The sequence below is a fragment of the Akebia trifoliata genome, chromosome 11, assembly GCF_017979445.1.
Source record: "Akebia trifoliata isolate Shusen 1 chromosome 11, ASM1797944v1, whole genome shotgun sequence".
NCBI lineage: Eukaryota > Viridiplantae > Streptophyta > Magnoliopsida > Ranunculales > Lardizabalaceae > Akebia > Akebia trifoliata.
In genome coordinates this window covers 8,320,705-8,341,094 of record NC_141385.1, presented here as the reverse complement: position 1 = coordinate 8,341,094, position 20,390 = coordinate 8,320,705, and the positions used below count along the sequence as shown (strand labels likewise).

General features: G+C 32.8%; 1 protein-coding gene across 1 annotated transcript; it reads right to left on the bottom strand.

Moving 5' to 3' along the window:
- Positions 1-4,434: 4,434 nt before the first annotated feature.
- NIP5;1 (NOD26-like intrinsic protein 5;1) lies at positions 4,435-11,657 on the bottom strand. Its single transcript, XM_086459298.1, has 4 exons — positions 10,778-11,657; positions 6,869-7,288; positions 6,660-6,721; positions 4,435-5,031 (listed from the first exon to the last, which is right to left on the bottom strand). Exons 1-4 carry the CDS (start codon positions 11,000-11,002, stop codon positions 4,836-4,838), a joined length of 903 nt encoding a protein of 300 aa, XP_086315424.1. The 5' UTR covers positions 11,003-11,657; the 3' UTR covers positions 4,435-4,835.
- Positions 11,658-20,390: the final 8,733 nt, after the last annotated feature.

Genomic DNA, 20,390 nt, shown 5'->3' with positions numbered 1-20,390 from the left:
AGGGTTTTGGAGATCTTAGTTGAAGGTTTTAGGGGTTACTTTAGGTTTAGGGTTTTAGGAGGAGAGAGAGAGAGAGAGAGAGAGAGAGTAATGAATGACTTAGATGGGAAAAGAGACCCACTAAGCTTTATGTTAAGAGAGGAAATTTTAAGATTACCCTTCATGCCATTACTGTTCTAAACACATCAAATAAACACTCACTACATGTACAAGTATATTCCTTATTGTACCTCAAACACTTCAATGCTTGTTTCAATGGTGAATCTGTCTCTCTTCGTCAAGCTAGGGCATTGGTGGGGTACCTGCAAAAAATCCTCTAATGCTCAAATTAGTACGAATATTGCAGAAAATAATGGTTATAAGGTTGAACCACCAGCCCAAAGGTCCTGTCCTGCACCACCCTCTTATCCTCTTTATAGGCTAATTCCTTTCCTTAAATCTCCTCCCCTTGAACATGTCTCTCCTTCCTTATTGAAGGGGATTCTTCCTGACCCTCTCCTGGATCTTCAAATTAGATAAAGGAAAGCCTTCACGAGGTTTTGGAGGTTTTCCATTTTGGAAAGAACATGATTGATACGCTTAATTACTCCAAGATTCTTGGGGCACTCTCTCAGTCCGAATGGGGAGATACACTAGACCAGTATCTACTCCGTTACTCTAGCAGTTTACCAGGTCGGCTTAGCCATGCCAAGTTGGCTATCTTCCTAGGTACCTCGTGGTTGGGCTGTGCTAAGATACCATCCTTCATGCCCTTTCAACCCTACTTAAATACGGCCACTTGTAGGGCCAAAATTTAACCCAAATTCCATCCTATTATACTACATATTACAAATAAATCTCAGTACTTCCCTTCAAGTTGGAGCGTAGATATCAAGTAAGTCCAATTTGACCAAGGTTGTTTGAAGAAGAGAAAGACCAATGACTTTAGATTTCACGAATTATTTGTCTTAATTTTGAATTAAGAACATTTTTTTTTAAAGATTTTGATTCTATTGGATTATAAAAAGTTTTTTTTTGTGTTTTAGGTAATTATGGTAGAAAATCTGGTTACTATTGCTTAAATTTGTTTTCTTATGATTTACTTCCATGATTTTAAGGTTTTGATAGATGAATGCGACTATAACAAATGAGTTTAAGTACAGGGATTAGATAGGTTAGTTGTCTTGATTTTTTGTATTTAGGGTCTCTGGTGTAAGGTGCTTAACGAGTTCAGGCGCATGTTTTTTGATGATTTTGTTGCCAGGTGGGAATGAGTCTGTTGCATTTCCCATCCATAGTCCTGCCCCAATAAATTCCGTGGCTCATAAAATAAAATAAAAAATACATGCACAATGAGTCAGGAATATCATCAGACACATAAGGTGCACATGATTTATAGTGGTTCGGCTAAATATCTACATCTGCTCCCAAGGTTGGGTCTTGGTTTTCACTAATCCAAGGTTTTTGGTTCACTAATCCACCTCAAATCATTTACAACTGATTTTTCTTGGGACAAAATCACTAAACCTATTACAAGAGTTCTTTCCAACTCACATTATGGTTTTGCACATAAGCTAATCAAGAACCTATACTAGGGGATATATTCCCAAGACTTGGATTTTTTACCAATGAAAACCTAGAAAATCAAGAAATCAGTAAAAAGATAAAGAAAGGTGACCAAGGATGAACACTCTTGCCTTGATGGTGATCTAAGCTTCGATACGTCCCAAGTGCTTCAACTCCAAGCATCTTCAGCTAGAGTGCTCCATGACATATTCCACTTGAATCTTGTGGAGATTGTGTCAACAATATAGAAGAAGAGGGGTGGAACTTCTAGGTTTAGGACCTAGGAGGGATGTTTATGTATGAAACTAGAGTTCCTAAGATCCTAGGGTTGGAGAAGATGAGTGTGGACTGAAATCTCTCCCCAATAGATCAAGCAAATGAGCCCTAGAGCCAAGGTCTCTAGTTATAAAGTTTTGGAAACAACGGCTAGTTTCGCTCAGCCAAACAGTGGCTTCAGCTAATCGGGGGCTCTAACGGCTAGTTTGAAAACTAGCTTTGGTTAATTGAGAATGTCTTCAGTGAGCTGAGAAGGGGTCTTTCGGTTGGTCAAGTCCTCAGATATTAGTTTGTACTATCTCTGGAAATGTAACCGAAGCGCTTTCTGATTAGCTGAGGAAGTCCTTTGGTTAGCCAAATCCGACTAAGGAAATTGAGACAAGGTACATATTATTTCTGAAAATCTAACCGAATGGTGCTCAGTTAGCCAAAGGCAGGCCTCGATTAGCTGAACTTGCCTCTTCAATTTGTCAAAGCCCAACCGAGAAGGTAATCGAAGGAGGAGATTTGTCTTCAATAAGTGGCACTCTCCATATGGCTTTTCTGAGCCTAAAAAGGATCCTTGGGCACCTAAAATGAGTCTAAAAGGAGGTCTTAGAGGCTGCATAACCTCAATTATACCTGTCGAGAGCTTTGCGAGAGATTCAATGTCGATGTAGAAGCACACAAAGACCTCCACACCTTTGGTCACACCCAAAAAAAAAATGAGTACAAAAACACCAGAATTAACCGAGAATTTGGTTACTATGGGCTAAAATTTCAGTCCAACGCTTGAAGTGTCTAGATTGACGCTTCAAACATTGATCTTATCGATTCTTTTTTCTTTTTTTTTTTGGATTTTTAGATTTTTCGACAACAAAACAGGATAGATTTTCTTGAAATAGTCAAAATTTGTAAATTAGAACGGTGAAACGTATATCTAAACCAAACGTTTAAAAAAAAAAAAAAAAATCTCCAATCGTTATTCGTTGCATGAATCGATCTAATATGGACTGAAAGAAGGGTTGTACAAAATATCCATTACCTGCCTGAATCCCCAACCAAACCCGAAAAAACCCAAATCGAATCAAACCTGACTTGGTTCAGTTCGATATCGATTTCCCTACCCTAAAGCCTTACCGAACCTGTCCCCTGGTCATAACAACGGCTTCTTTATAAATACAACCCATCCAAACCCAAATTCCTCTCACAAACTCTCTCTCTCTCTCACAACATTCTCAATTAATCTGTCAAGCACTCATAAATCACTCTCAATCTATTTTGTTTCCAATTTTTTTCAAAAATAGTCTTAACTCTCAAGAATTCAGGAATTATTTCAAAAAAAAAAAAAAAAAACTACAAAAAATTAATCACTCCAAAAAAATATTGAAGGAGGACATTGTCCTGTACAATATTTAATTTTCTAATTATAATTATATATTCTAAATAATTATTTTATAATTTATAATTTTTATTTATAGGTTTGATTATTTGAGAAAGGGAAAATATAGCTAAATCTCAGAGTTAATTGTTCTAACTTCTAAGTATGTATTTTTTTCCATCTCATTTTTATTAATAGTTAGAATTTTTAATTTTTTTTCATATTCATTTAATCAATTACATTGTTTTTTTTTTTTTTTTTTAAAATTATTATTTATAATGCATACGACCTCCATGTCAGATACCAACTATTCTTGGACGAATTTTTTGATATGTTTGAGGCGTCTCGTCAAACAATTTGAAAAATGAACATGAGGTATTAAATCTCATTCTAAAAATTGACTTATGCATCTGTCTCGTTCATGCCTGATACCGAGATGACTTGGATGAGTTTTGAAACCATATAAATAGATTGTCCACAGGTGAGGTGAACACATTGTCATATAATTAAGAAAAAGTGCAATGTGCTATTGTAAGATTTTTTATATTGAAATAATTATTTTTTCTAACTGTTGAAAAAGATAAATTTAAAGAATTTATTCAAGATGTATTTTTCCATATTTTAAAAGTATTTCTAAAAATACTCTTAGAAGAGATGTAATGAAAATATTTCAAATAAAATAAATACTACATAAATGTACCTACAAAGATTTTTCTCACCTTTGACTTATGGAAATATATTTAAGGAATCCAATATATGTATATTACATCACATTATATACGTAATTTATTGAAAATTACGGAAGAGTAGAATAAATTTTCTCAATTAAAATCACGTCATAATAGAATAGTAATCACCGAAACTAAACAAAACAACCTTATATGTACCCTAAGATTGCATCAAACAATTATACTGCAGTAACATTCCTTTACTCCTAGGCTTTCACCCCTCATTGGACTTGTACACCCAAAAAAAAATTTAAAAAAAAAATCAAATTTAGTGTTAGTTATAGCCATTGGTTTCAAATATTTCAACACCACCAACCTTTAGTTAGAACAAAGGGCAAAAATAAGGAGTACCCAGACAAATTTTTTGCTTAAGAGATTTTTTCTTCAGAGAGCTCATAGCCTCACAGTCTCTCTATTGTGTGACAAATGCAGTCGAACGAGGGTAGTTTTATAAATTCTGGGATGCCTCAATACAAGTGGGTTAATGTGATTGGTAGGTATGTAAGTATATATATATATAAGGTATAAAAAAAAACAAAGCTATATGTGCAGTTTTATATACATAGCCAGAAACGTCACACATGATAACAATTTATTCCAAAACCACTCACAACAAAAGCAAACACACAAACTACTCCAATACCTTATATAAACATCACGACAAACCCTCACTTCACATGTGATAGAGAAATGACATAAGATACCCAACAAACATTATTGTTTCACTTACCTTACCTTTATTATTATTATTGTTGTTGATTGATAACTATAGTCTATAGGATGGGGAGAAGGCTTCATGTCACGTCCTCTCATACCAAGCCAATCTTCATATAATAATAGATAGATATATACCACAACCAAGCAATAATACTGATAGATAGGGATTGGACCCTCAAAGATGCCATTTCTGCGTCTCGGTGTCATGCTTAGCGACGGAAGCTTCTCACCTGGCGTGGTGGATCCGTCTCATCGTCACGGAGCTTCACTGCAGTGTAAACTGCTGCCCCAGCGATTCCCCCGAGTGTGGGGGCTACAAGATAAATCCATAGTGACCTGTAGTTATTGGCTGCTACGGCAGGGCCCAAAGTCCGTACGGGATTCATCGAACCTCCACTCGCTGGCCTGCCACATCATAAATTATTGATCAAACGATACTTAATTCTCCATTAATGTCAATGACATTGAACATGAATGTCTGTCTTAACGTCGTCGTATTAAAATGGGACATAAAACAGGTCTACTACTGACTATGATATATAAACAACTTAAAGGAATGATGTATATGACTATTATGGATGGCCATAAAAGTCAAATAATAACAATAATTATATTAAATTAAATTGAATAGTTGCCGCCTTCACCATTTGTTTTGTACCAAATTCAACATTTATTTATTAAGGAAGAAAATAATCATAAAAATCTTATCCTGAAAATTTGGTTATTAAACAAAGAGAATAAATGCAAAGTTGTTAATTTGTAAACAAGTGAACATTTTCCAATGATATGGTTACCATTAGACAAATACACCTAACCAAAATAGATAATTTAATCAAATAAAACTTGACCCTCCGACTTTGATAAATTATAACCCTATTTTTTATTATATCAAATCCACCCGCCAAACAATTTAAAGTCAAATTTCTCATACTCAAACAGTGAGGTGAGGCTACTCGAAGGTGCGACTTAATTAAATTGGTAAAGACTTGAGGAGAGTTGATCCCATGATCTAAGTTCAAATGCCGTTGAACCCACATTCATCTCAATTAATTCATATAAAATGGATCGACAATATTTATTTTTGCTACACTAAAGATGCTTTACAGACCATTCCAGCCAAAAATAAAGATCACTTTTAATACATAACAAAACTGTTCCCAGAAAAGCAGTTCTTTTGAAATTATGAGAAAAAAACTAAAAGATATTTCTTGCTGACGTTTGCTCTTCCATCACAGTCGAACCCACTAGTTTCTATACAAGTCCTTGACCGCTAAATTTGCGCTCGATTTTCCAAAAGTCTAACCGACATTGATGTGCAACTAGGGAAGGACAAGGCTCAATGGGACGTATGAGTTGGTGGGACCATGAATTGTTTTCTTTTGTGCGAAAAATTATACCACATGAAGTGTGGATATATATACTATTTTTTAGGGTCCCGTTCAGCAACAAACATTTTGGCAAAACATTTTTCAAAACATGAGTTAGAGGTCTTGAAATGGGCTGATTTTTGGTGAGGATAATCTCCTAATTCCAAAACTTCTAACCCCATGTTTACAAGTTGAAAAATCGTGGACCGTCCATTTTTGATGGGGTTAGAAGTTTATGGTCTGATTTTTGGTGATGATGATCTCCTCACCGTAGAGATCATCCTCACCAAAAATCAGCCCATTCCAAAACCTCTAACCCATGTTTTGAAAAATGTTTTGCCAAATGTTTGTTGCTGAACATTTCCCTATTTTTTAAGGGGTGTCTTAGGTACTTAATGAAAAAAAGTACCTATAGACTGGACCCATTTAGGTTTTGCTTAGTTTATAGACTATGATCTTATCTAAGGACTAATACTAGGGATCGTCCAACACCTATAGATCACATGCACCAGATACGTGAAGGTGTGCCCTTACGGGTGGCCCTGAGGAATTAATGCTCATATTGGGTATCTTGGGCATTAACTACTTGTTGATCCGAAATTGGTGTTGAGCCAACCCTTCGGATTAAAGACGTTATTGAGTTAAAAGTATAAGGTTATAACTAACCCGGCGACTAGAATATTAAGCATAACTGTAGCCCCAACCGCTATTCCAGCTAATTCTCCGACCTGAGAAATACAGAGAGAGAGAGAGAGAGAGAGAGAGAGAGAGAGAGAGAGAGAGAGAGAGAGATCATTAATTAATGGGAGAAATTCCTAAGAAATGAAGAGATTAAGCTAAAAATCAGTTTAATTAATTTTGATATAAATAATTACCGCTCTAGTGTCGGTGGCAACGGCGGTGACAACAAAGAGGAGAATGAAAGTGATAATGAACTCAAGGGCGAATGCCTGGCCGGTGTTGACAGATGGGACCGTTACTCCACCAGACATGTAAGGATGGAATACTCCCTTGAGGGCGAAAGAGGCGCAGATTGAACCCGATACTTGTGCCACGATGTACGCTGGTACTTGAACCCAAGGGAAATGACGGAGCGCTGCAAATGCTATGGTGAGTGATGGATTGAGGTGTGCCCCAGATATGTGGCCCGTCGACAATATCACTATCATCACAGCCAGCCCTGCACACGCTGCATTCCCGATCAACGTCTCTGCCCCATTGTATTTTTGGTTCACTATGGGCCCTCCCGTCGCAGCAAATATTAGAATGAATGTTCCCACGAACTCCGCTCCCAACTGCACCACCACCACCCCCACCCCCTATTAATTATTCAGATTTAATTAATTCTATCCATAACCAATTTAATTTTTTTTTATACTCTTAATGGTCACATATAATTACCTATCATAGTTACCACTACAAATGCATTTTCAATTTAAAAGAAGAAATATATAATGTTATTGATAAATAAAACCATGGTTTATGGACTGGGCAAAGCCCAGATACGAGCCCGGTCCGCTGTCTACAGTGATACCCAATTATCAATATATATATAATAAACAAAATACATTATATATTAACTACTTATCTATCAAAAAGTATATAAACAGTCAATAACAAGAGACATGACTTAAAGCAAAAATGAGTCCGACTTTGAAGGAACCCTCCTCCGTACAATACACCTGGTATTTTGAATTCAGTTCACCCCCCTACATTTCCACCAAAATTTGAAATACCTCCTTCGATATGCTATTTATAATCCAGTGGAGAGGGTTCCTTCAAAATTTTGAAGTGGGCTGCCCATTTCAAAGTTTTTTGGGACAATGATCGTAAAAACCTATTTTTTAAAAATATGTACCAAAAGTCACTTTTAAAAAAATATGGACTCGTTAGTATCAAATTTATCAAATATTAGTCTAAAAAAGGTTTCTGAAGCAAAAATATCGTAATTACCCTTTCAATGATTTTTGAAGTTTAAAAAACATGTTTATTTAAGAATATTTGAACTACTCTTATGTTTTATTATTAATGATATGCCCCTTAATTATTGTCATCTCTTATAGATCAATTTAAAAAAGAAAAACTTATTTCTCTTACCAAAATTAGTAATCTTTAAATCACATTAGATGATGATTACAACAATGATGACGATAGAGATAAGTATGACCATCATCAACTGATTTGGTCGATGTACATTAGATTTATTAACATATATAAATAATTAAAACATAATTTTAAAACTCGACTTTAATATTTATCAAATTGATTCAATTAAAAAATTAACAAGTCGACACAAATGAGTCAAGTAAAATTATATTAAATTTATGAATAGTTTTTAATAAATTAATTTTTTTTTCACATAAATATTGATAACTAAATAAATTGGTCAAATTTTTATTTGACTCTCTATATTTCTAAATCAAACACTTTGTAAAGTTGCTAAAAGGGTGTTTCAGGTATTGTTCTTAAAAAACATCTTCGAAAGATCCTTAATAGACTAGTATTTTATTAAGTGAGACTTAAATGGTTCATATCCGTTACTAGGGGACTATTCTGTACATAGTCTCAATAAAGAATCCTACAAAGTCATTCTCCCAAGTTTTTTCTAGAAAATATGACTCCTATCTTCATGACAATAATGAGGATACTCTCCAAATAAATAATTTTTAAGAGTAGTTGTTGTAAATAAAATATTTATAACACATGCACAAAGTCATAAACATGTAAATTCCACTCTTTACATATACTCTACCGAGTCTTGTGCAATGTGAAAACATAAACACTTTCCTTGTTAATATGGTAAGATTTTAAATTTTACTAAGAGTCATTTTGCCTATATGAATGACTAGATTGACAACCAACACGACAACATATATATATATATTTTGAACTTGATCGAAGATATTGAAAATGGATGGTTATCAAACTCCAAAAACTTAAAATTGAAATCTAACTAGGAAAAATAATGGTTTTTTGAAAAAAAATTTCAAGGTCTAAGAATTTCGAATCATGTTTTTAGATACCAAGATGTGAGTGCACTATCCTTTGTAAGATTTTGTCAAGTTACTTACGTGAAAAAGGACTTTTGTCTTTATTTTCGAAGGGACTAATATTATTCTTTATTTATTTAAAAATAAATAAAAATTATTCCGTAAGAGATACCATTCTTATGGAAAATCCCTATTATCTTATCTAAATCGTCTGGTTGATATAGATGTCCTGAGGCCTCCATATGAAAATTGTCTTCCTCTCTCACCAATAGGGCATATGTAGTCAGCTTTTGTACTATAAATTATAGACTTTCTAATGGGCGGGTCCCATGCCCTAAATCATCTAGAGCAGATGATCTAGCTCTTAACCATGGGTTGGTCTATTTAAGTCTCAAAATATATTTCTTTGGGTTCTCAATCAATTGGATCGATTTGACTTTCTATTGTTGGGAAATTTGTGTCTTGGAAAGCCAAATAGCGTCTCTATTGCTCGATCAATTATTTTCTGTGACCCACTAAGGATTAGTTGAGATGACAAGATTGACTGGAGTTACTCGTCTTATATAATTTCAAATCTTTATTTATCTGATGTATACATGTTAGGTGGGATGATATATATCGCGTTAAAAATTCATTAAATTTGATAATTTTTGTGATTCCTCCTTATAGAATCATAGTTTATTACCTAATAAAACAATAGGAGAAAGATTCGTGATCAAGTAAGGCGTCGTTTCGTTCTTATAGATATGAATGGTGTCTGTTTGTACAAATTTCGTTGGACGATTATTTTGAAAGAGTTGCAGAGGTAACTATGAGAAAGCAAAGTATGTCAATCCAAAATGAGAAATATTCTGGATAAGAAGTAAATGAAAAATTAAGATATTTTTATTTTTTATATAAAAAATACAATAAACTAAAATACAAAAAAGTCTCAGTTATTGATTGACGTAAAAATACTATCATCAAAGATCAAACTATCGGACGTAGGACTGACATTAAGGGGTATTATTTTTTATTTTATGGGTAAATTACACTTTCACCCATATAGTTTCACATAATTCTATATGACCCCTTGATATTTTGAGAATTTCATTTATCACCTTTTATTAATTTCATTATGTTTAAAATATCTTATGAGTATTTATACATAATTGTTATTGGCACCCCAACTTTTACTTAATATATATCAATTTCTTATATTATTTATTTTACATTAAAGATAAAAACACATCATTCAAATATTACAAAATTTCTTCAAATTATTATTTCAACATTACAAAGCATTATAACACTTTACGAACATATAAAAACCTAAATCTAACCAATAGAAATTTATAAACATATAAAAAAAAAAAAAATAAAAAGAGTTTTTATTGGCACCAAACTTTTAATTCATTAACTTTATTTTTAATATTTTAATTAAGTGATAATAAGTAAAAAAAAATCGGGTGCCAATAGCAACTTTTTTAAAATTATTTAAATAACACCAATTGTAATATTTTTTCGGTTTTGGGGGAGTTGACATAAAATTACAAGAAAGCATTTATAGATAGATAGATAGATAGATTCTAAAATGAAACGGATCTCAAGGAAATCTACACTATATAGTAATATAGTAATATTTGTTTTCCTCCCATCTCAACCGTTTATCTGATTAAATCAAAAAAGCTGTAGAAGTAGTTATTACTTATTACACTTCCCAAAGTGTTTTTTTTTTCTTTAATTAAAGAAATGGAAGTAACGACAAAGACCAGAGAGAGAGAGAGAGAGAGAGAGAGAGAGAGAGAAGCGTACCTTCCTACTGAGAGAAACGTCAGGCGTAGGAAAGTCGGTGAGACACGAGTGAGTCGGAGTCCACGTGTTCAAGGGAGGCAGACACTTGCACCTCGGCATTGACTTCCTATCATAAGACAGCGAGTCGACTCGGAGTCCAGAAAACAATGGCCCTCCTGGTGTCCCCGGCGTTCCTGGAGTCGCAGGTGCCGACACGTTTGGCGTTCCGTTCTCGGGTTCCGGCATCCTTAATTTTTTTTTTTGTTTTTGTTTTTTTTGAGAGAAATAGAGAGAGGGAGAGGAGAGAAAGTAAAGTAAAAGGAGGATTACAATTACATGGTGTGTTGGTTTTTGTAAAGGTGGTTCTACGTCTGAATCTCAGCCAGAACTCTAACTCTAACTCTAACTCTCTCTCTCTTTAGATTAGAAATACAAGTGAATTAAACAAATTTTTTTTTTGATGGGTTTTTTCTAAGAGAAGAGTAGAACAAGAATGGGTAAATTTACATGATTGGAAGGTTTTTATAAATGATTTGCTAAGGAATAGGAATAAAGAAGCAAGCCAGTTTAATCACTCAATTAATGTACTCACCTTATCCTTGAAAATGCCTTTAAAAGAGAATGTGTTCAAGGGGTAGAGAAAATTGGGTGATTTAATTTGATAAAAAGATGTAAAACAAAGTGGGGATTGTTGTAAGAGAGAATAAAAACTAGATTTATAGATTAGAGAATAACTCCTTGAATGAAGAAGATATGAGTTGGAACGATGAGAATTCAGAAAAGAAAACGATGAAGGAGAAAAGGTGAAGAGATGGTGTGTATATATGTATAAAGATATATAGAAGAGATGGTGTGGTGTATATATTTATAGATTAGGTGTGAAAAGTCAATGGCTTTCCATCGCAATCAGAGCTCAGAGCTAATAAATAATACCACCACCCAACCAATAATACTATGATTAAACAAATTTTAAAGTGTAAACTAAGTGTTTTAAATAAAAGTTTAAGTAAAATAATTAGCCATCCATCGACGCTATATATATATATATATATCGAAACACATGACCTTAAAAGAATAAAATTACGAACTGCCATTGTTGAAATTAAAAGCTTTAATTTTGCCATCTTGTGTGATGACGAGGAGTGATGCCAAGGTTGTTGAAACAAAAACAACTGTTAACAAAGCACTATTCTAAGATAAAAAGAGAAATTATAACTTTAATTTGTTGAAAATAAAAGAATAAAAGAATAAAAAAGAGGAAAATCATGTGGTGACATTGGGATTAACTGAGATTCTCACATTTTTGACATGGGGGGTGCACTGATATGTAGTTATGTGTGCCCCTCTAGCAAATTCCAATGTCACCTGGACATTACTCTAAAAAATAATTTCTACAACTAGTTATATATATATGTATAAATATAAAATTCCCCTTAAAATTTGATCAGTTAAAACCAACTTCTAATAAGGAATGATCAATAGAAATGTTATAGAATTTATTTTAAAGAAAATCCTATCCCTAAGCAACTTGATCTTTAGAATGAGATAACTCGACCACAAGCTCATTGTCCTTTACAAGATTATAAATGTGGTCGTACACATCTTAAATTGTTTGGGCCAACCCTGAGAGAATGCATAAGCCTACGAGTATAGCATGGAGCAGACCAAGCAAAAGAGTAATACAATTGCATTTTTGCAAAGGTCTTGTCCTTGAGGAAGGACTAATATGATTTTCTGTTAAGTCCCAAGACACACCATGGGCTTACAAACCTAGTTAAGATGTTTTTATACCATAACCCTCTCTAATTATCTTGTTTCCCTCTTTGTCTTAAGAGAAAGAGAGTAAAGTACCATCTTTACCAATCCATTAATTATTCACACATGTTATTCTCATTATTTTCATGTAAATCTTTGAACCTTCAAGTGAAAAATTCAATTAGTAAAAAACTTATCTTAAGGTCAATTACATTCTTAACCTCAAGTTTTTAAGACATAAAAGGAGATAGTTAACCCTTAACCATTACATAGATAATTTCTTACCTTCTTTTTAAGTTCTTTTAAATTTACCAAGGTCAAAGTCATGGACACCTTTTCTCATCAAAAGAATTCTCTAGAAGATAAGGAGAAATTACCCTCCCAACCCCAAGTCATTATGACACATAGGAGAGTAATTGACCTTTTTAAGGACCCTCAAGTTTGGATAATTGCACGCCACGACTAATACTCTCTATGAAAATCAAGTTTTTCTCAATGGCATGCACAATTCAATCTTTCACAGAATTCTCTAGAGACCTTGAGAGTAATGTACACTCTTAACTTTGATTATCTTGATCGGTAAGACTCATTAAGGTGCAAAAAATGATCATCAAAACCCCTTTGATGATGGGTAATCAAAGATATTTTGTTGTAATTTAGTTGAACTTAAGGGTGTGTGGACGATTATATCACTAAGGATCTTGAAAGACCTATAAATAGAGGAAGCTCCCAAGACACATTTTTTTCTCCTTTTCTTAAATTCTGTCAAAAGTCTCTTCTTAAGAGCTTCTTAGACTCCAAAACTTTATCCATCATAACCTCCATCTCAAATGAGTACTACCTCCATGGGTTGTCACTCTCCATTCTAAGCAAACATGAAAGTCCCAACTAGTGGGAACTTCCCATTTACGCTATAAAAGAGTTCTAAAGCAAATCCATGGGCATTTATGGCACAACCATGGACATGGCGAAGGGCAGGACATGGATACGTCCAAGGACAAGACATAGGCACAACTTTTTTCTTTAAATAAGAATCATTTTTTTTAAATGACATCCAAAGTGCATTTTTCACGAATGGAGGGATTGCGCAAAAAAATGCAAGAATTTAGACATTGGTTTTGAAAAAAAAATGACATCTGAGAACCGCCTTTTACACACTTAAAAAGTGATGTCTAAAGTCTTTTTTTTCTAGGGATGGGTACCCATTGACACCCTTAAATCTATATTGTAAAGGTATATCAATTTTAAGGACATGTACATATGTCTGATCTATAATTTGAATAATAAATGTTGATTTTATGTACGTTTAGTTACTAAAAGGTATTTTCACTCTAACATGATCGAATGCTTGGATGAGATAAATAATTTTTATTGTATACATTCTAAAAAAAAATTGAAGCATTTTAGGGATTACATTGTTTATAATCCATAATTAAAAGGTTCTTGGCCTAAGATTTGGATCTGTAAGTTTCAATTTTGACTTTTTTTTTTTTTTTTTTGCAACTTAGGCTTCGGGCGTGACCTCATCACATGTCAGTATATATATATATTCTTTAATGAAGGACTAGGTCTGAACATAAGTTGGCATAAATCTTTTAATTAATATATGTTTTAATCGGAATGAACTATTCAATGAATGTTTTTCAACTAATATACAGTTAACCATAAATCATTGTTTTGTAATTTATATTGCAGGTCATCTGATATAAATTTTCTTTGATTTCCAATACCAAGAGACGAGGATTAGTATTCTAATTAAAGATATATTTGATTAAGTCTTATGTAGAGTATGTCTGATTTACAATGTGAATTTTAGATGGGTCGCGTTCGGAGGACATCTACAATTGATAACTATTTTTACACAACCTATCGGATGTTGTCCATTTTTTCAACGTTTTCTACAATACCACAAAATGATGTTGGATCTTTTAAAATAGATGACATCTGAGCAACGTAAAATAATTGTCAATTGTAGATGTCCCTCGAATGTGACCCATATGTATATAAGTTCATCTAATTTTTTCTCTGATGGAATCAAATGCTTAGATAAGATAAAAATAATTGGGTTGTATGAAAAATTGAAGCTACAGATTGCATCATTTATGATTTAGCTTTGAAAGGTTTACAACCTAAGATTCTAGAATCTGGATTTCGAGCGTTGTTACACCACAAATTGAAGTAAATTATGTTATAATCAATTTTAGCGAGTTTGGATGAATAAAACTAGAACTTAGCAAGTTTGGGATTAGAGTCGTGTTGAAGTGACCTCAAGAAGTGTGATATGAGGTTCCAGCCTAAGGTTACTTCAACATCATTCTTAGGATTAATATAGGTTTGGAGTTGTGAGTACTTTTCCTATATACAGTTGTGATATCTTATTATAATGCATTGATAAATTGGATCTTAGTCGACCTTGCCATTAATAAATAAATTAGAGTCTTGATAATATGACTTGTCAGGTGGCATATTCAAATGACTTCATGACGTGATAAGTTCGGGTATCGTAGATCTGAATGTCTCGAGATACACGATTGCACTTCCTCATGAAAATGTATCTTGAGAGAATCATGTATCCCAAGGCATATAGATTTACGGCTCCCAAACTTGTCCACATCATGGAGTTATTTCAGTATACCAACTGATGAGTCATATTATCAGGACTCAATAAATTATAATTCTTATCCTAAGTTTTCAAAAGATTTAAATCTACTTCCCTAGGCCTCTGACTAATCTTTTTTTTTTTTTTTTCAGACTCTAAATCAAAGTTGAAATGAGGAAATATCTAACTTTTTATTATCTTATTTTCACTTCAAATTCATCACTTTTCTATAAAGAAAAATTAGATATAATTGTATATTATAAGATTGGTTGGGATTTGATATAGGGATACAAATGTAGTTTTCATAATGCACGAGAACACATCAAAAATCAATAATAATTGACCACAAAAGACAATAACTTTTCTTCTGTTTTGTTCCCTAGGCCTATGTTGTTGTGTGGTCAGGACTATCTTATGGTCTGCACTCTACCACCCCTACGGAGATTCCGGATTACGAAAAGAATTATTTGCCATTTTGGTTCCTTTTCATTTAGGAGATATTTGTCTTAAAGAACTAAAATCATTGGAGATTTTTATAAATTCTCCCCTACTCCTTTGAAAACTCTCCCCATACCCAATTGTGGTAACTTAATTTAATGGACCCCAATGAATAAGTCATCCAAACTTCGTTTAGTCAGTCGTTGTCTAGTCATCGAAAGAGTTGAAGATCAAGGTTGAAGGTTCAAGCTTGTTGGTTGAAGATTTTTAAATCATTCGATTCCATAAATTAAACTGGTAAGTGACTTAGAGACTAATTTACCATATGTAATTAGAAATGCTTTAAAGTTTGAAAGTTCAAAATAAGTTTTTAATTTAAAAAAAAAAAAGAAAAAAGAAAAATCGAGTTTTACATATATTGTCGATCGACCTTGATGAGCAAATCAATCAAATTCATGTTCAAATCGATCGATCGATTGATTTGTCTGATCAATCGGTGAACAATAGTTCAATTTTTTAAACTCCAAATTTTTGCCAATAAATCGGACTTTTCATACTTCTAGGGTTAGAGATTAGAGAGGCTCGGAATTCATTAATTATTGAGTCTCTGGAAACCCTAGCAACGTCTCTCCAACCCAAATCCTCATTCTCTATTCATGAGAGTTTGAGAGATCAAATCAAACTATCATACATTGAAGGTTTGTTTGGGAATCAAGTGTTGTAGTTGATCCATGAAATTAGATTGTTCATGTCTTGCTTGTGGAATCGAGTGTTACAGTTAATCTATGGAATCAAATTTTTAAGGATTGCTCGTGCAATCGAGTGTTATGGTTCATGGAGTCGAGTCGTGGAGTTGCGAAGGATGTGTTGATCCAATGGCCAAGAAATATTACTTTCGTCTGAGCATGGTTTCACATACAATTTCTTTTCTAGTTATACTTGGAATATTGTACCCAGGTGCCTCAATGCTCCTCCTCGTGATTAGACCAAGTCCTTTTAAGTTTCAAGGAGATTTTCTCACCTTAGTAAAACCCAAATCGAAGATCAAAAAAAAAAAAAAAAATCTTTGATAGGTGAATAAGAAAAAGAAATTGAATGGGTACGGCCACCAAAAATATAATGATTATTGCACCCCAAACACATATGTTTTATGGTGAATCTCCATTTTTTGCATTGAATATAATGAAATTCCAAGTACGATACACTATTCATTTTAATTCCCAAAACATACATTCATCATTTTTACAACCTTCATCACTTTTAATATCTATGAATTCGTAGATATAACAACGAATTCATTGATTATAAAATTGATGAATTCACTCGAAACGCATGTTTTGGGAATTAAAATGAAAAATGTACCGAAATCAGAATTTGGACATAAGTTGCACACATTTAAAAAAAAAAAAAAAAATACCTATGTTTTATTGTTTGGTGTCTTATTAAAGGGAAATGACATAAGCTCACTTAAAAAAAACACAATTGATGACATTATATGAACACCCAAGTAAGGATTGAATACACACCAAATAAAAGATTCTAAAACATAATGGAAAAACAATTCGATAGTCAAGGGCAAAATCGTAATTTTCTTGTAAAGGGGCAAATAATAGTCAACTAATAATATCATCAAGTGCTTTACCACACTTAATCCCACAAAAATAACAAAAAGAAGAAAAATGATTTATATAAATGAAGTACCATTGAAAAGAAAATTTAAAAATCCAAACAAACAAAAGGTATACCTAGTGACTTCTTTTTTTGTAAAAATTGACATCTAGGGAGCTCATTTAACGAAGAAAGAATTCATTCAAATCATGTCCTTTCTATCATCCAATGACTTGTTTTAAGTCCTTGAAATTATTACTACAACGACAAACATTATAGAACTTTGTTTACCTAGGCCGCGTGTTAAAGAGAAGATAATGAAAATGAGTCGTGATAATCTTATTTCCTCGCGTGACATACTCAAAATACTCTCCTGATGTGGTATGTGTTAGAATCGTAAATTTTTTTTGCCTAAGGATACACTTCTGCATATTCTCATAAATATGTGCATTTGTGTATCTCAAGACAAAAAGATCTATGGTTCTAGCACATGCCACATCAAAAGAGTATTTTGAGTATGGCACGTGAGGGAGTCAGAAAATCATTACTCAATGAAAATAGAAAGGAATAGTTAAGAAAATGAAGAATAATTAAAGAAGTTACCTTAAGCATCCTTATCTCCTATTATTATTCCTTTTGAATTTTGCACTCTAAGTTCTTGGAATTAAAAGTTTTGCATTTAACAAACATGGCAGAACTTTGATTCACAAAGACTTATTTAAAAGGGTAACATAGTAAAAATGGAAAGAAAGGGATTTAAGAACAAAAAGGAGGTAAGAGAAAAATGGGACTTGAAACTCACACCCAGATACCCTATTACTTTTAATTCAAAACTCATCCTTTGTTTGGGTTGAGAGAAGTGGGGAGAAGAGAAACTTAATTTGTCTTGACCACGTTTGGATTGACAATAGAAATATTATGACAGTTTTAGAATTTTAATAAAAGAGATTTAGGGGTAGAGTTGGAATAATAAAATATTTTAAAACTCATCTTTTTTTTCTTTTTTTTTTCTTGTTCTCTTCTCTCTAATTCTTTTCTCTTCTCTATCCCACTTACCAATCCAAACAAAAGAAATGGAGAGAAACTCATCTATTTTCTTTTCTCTTCGCTCTATTTCTCTCAATCCAAACACATTTTTAAGGTGTTTTGAAACAAAACTACAAACAATGTGCTAAGCAATCAACCAAACACACTTTCATTCATGAGGGGGGGATGATAAAAAGACACAAATATATAGAGGAGCATGTAGTACACAATCACTCCCAAGAGAAAATAGGATCTCAACAAAAGATTTATGTTATTGACTAGGCTGATAACTCGAAAGCTTGAGTTGAGGAAAGAAAATTATGATCTGCACAATCTCAATAGAAAATCTATGATGTTACACTTTAAACTATTTTAAATTTTCTATTGTAACTTTATCTTCTATAAATAGTAAATGAAATCCTCCAAAGATCTTAAGATCATTTGTAACAATTCTCTGTTATTTTTGCAATCACCATATATTATATAGCGTAATGAAACGGCAAGCACCTTACTGATTTCATTTGGAATGATTGATTGCTCTCAAGTAGCCCTTTATTCACTGATACAATAAGAGATGGGTCTGAATAATTGGGGTTAGTGGGCCCAATTGAATATATTATTATTATTATTATGTATGCAGAGGAGAGGCATCAAATTTTTTATGTTAATGAAATAACAAATTAATTTAGGTGAATTACTATTTCATGAACTGAAAATGAGTTATTTACGATTTCAATCACTTTTCATTTTAATTACCAAAACATGAATGATCATGTTTTCGTTAAAAAATATTAAAATTAGAACAAAGTGACTATGTTGCAGGTTTAAAGTGGCAATTTCTCAAGTTCAATGTGAAATTGTTACTTTAAACCTGCGAAATAGCCACCTTAAAAACTTCTGAATTTGTTATCGATCATGTTTTGGTAATTAATATGAACAGTGAGCCAAAATCGTAAATTCGTCAAAAACTAATCATTTTTTCGTAAATATTTCAATTATTTTTTATGTTAATTGAAATTTCTTGAGCATCAATTGAGTACCCCGTATTAGTTACAACTCAATACAGGTTTGCTAGGGATATATTATTTTGGAAATCGTTAAAAGTAGAAAAACATTTTTATTTCAAATCTTAAGAAGAGTCGTTGAACTCAAATGGGATATCAATTACATCCCTCTAGATTTCATAAAAAATTGAGATCCCTAAGAAAAAAAAATTCAAAAAGGTAATTTTTGAGTCTTGATCCAAGTTTTTTGAAAATGGGTAGCTATTGAACTCCAAGTGATTGTTTGCTCACAACCCAACACCATTTTGACATGTAGTGCTGATGACATAAGCAATTAGAGGAGAACTTTTTCCTGATTGATCAACTTGTGGCATTAAAAAAACATCAACCAATACAAATGAAATTCTATGAGTTTAGGGGAAAAAAAAGTTATTTTTCACCGTTAAATTTTAATTTTAATTTTGGGTGTTTGATAGTGATAGTCGTCCATTTTCAACACCTTTGATCAAGTTCTAAATTTTTATTATTTTTTACCTTAAATTTTTTCATGAAATCTAGAAGGTTGTGATGGTTGATTGTCAATATGATAATCCATGTGAAACCCACAATACTTTTTAAGATTTAGAATCTAAAAACTGAGATTTGTGGACGTGCAGGGAGGAGAGACAAAATTTCTCTATTATTACTTACTTCATCAGCCCCACATGTCAAATTGGTGTTGGGCTGTGAGCAAACAATTACTCATTGAACTCCTACTAAACTCCTAAATTTAAAATTAAAATTTAACGATAAAAAATAATCTTTTTCGAGTTAATAAAATGGTCATGGTTTTGAATGTCACAAAGTGAGCTTGATGACTCTTTGTAAGATTTGAAATCTTACTAAGTTAGGATAGCCTTACTAAAATATGCTCTTATCTCGGATGATCTTCTGCCCAAGAATTTCAAACGTAATTTGAAAGTAGTATTTTTCATTTTATATTTTATATTTTGTTTAGTTGTAGAGTACTGTACGTTGGAGCCTAGCGAAGCCCACTATTTAAAAAACAAAAGAAATAGGATCCTCCATAAGCATTTAAACTAAGGATGAGATATCGTTTTCTATTGATTGCTCCTCTACGTGATGACGAGTCGCGATGCTTATTTGACAGCAAATTTTGAGTCTTTGGTGGATCATGTTACATCTCACATCTATACTATAAAGT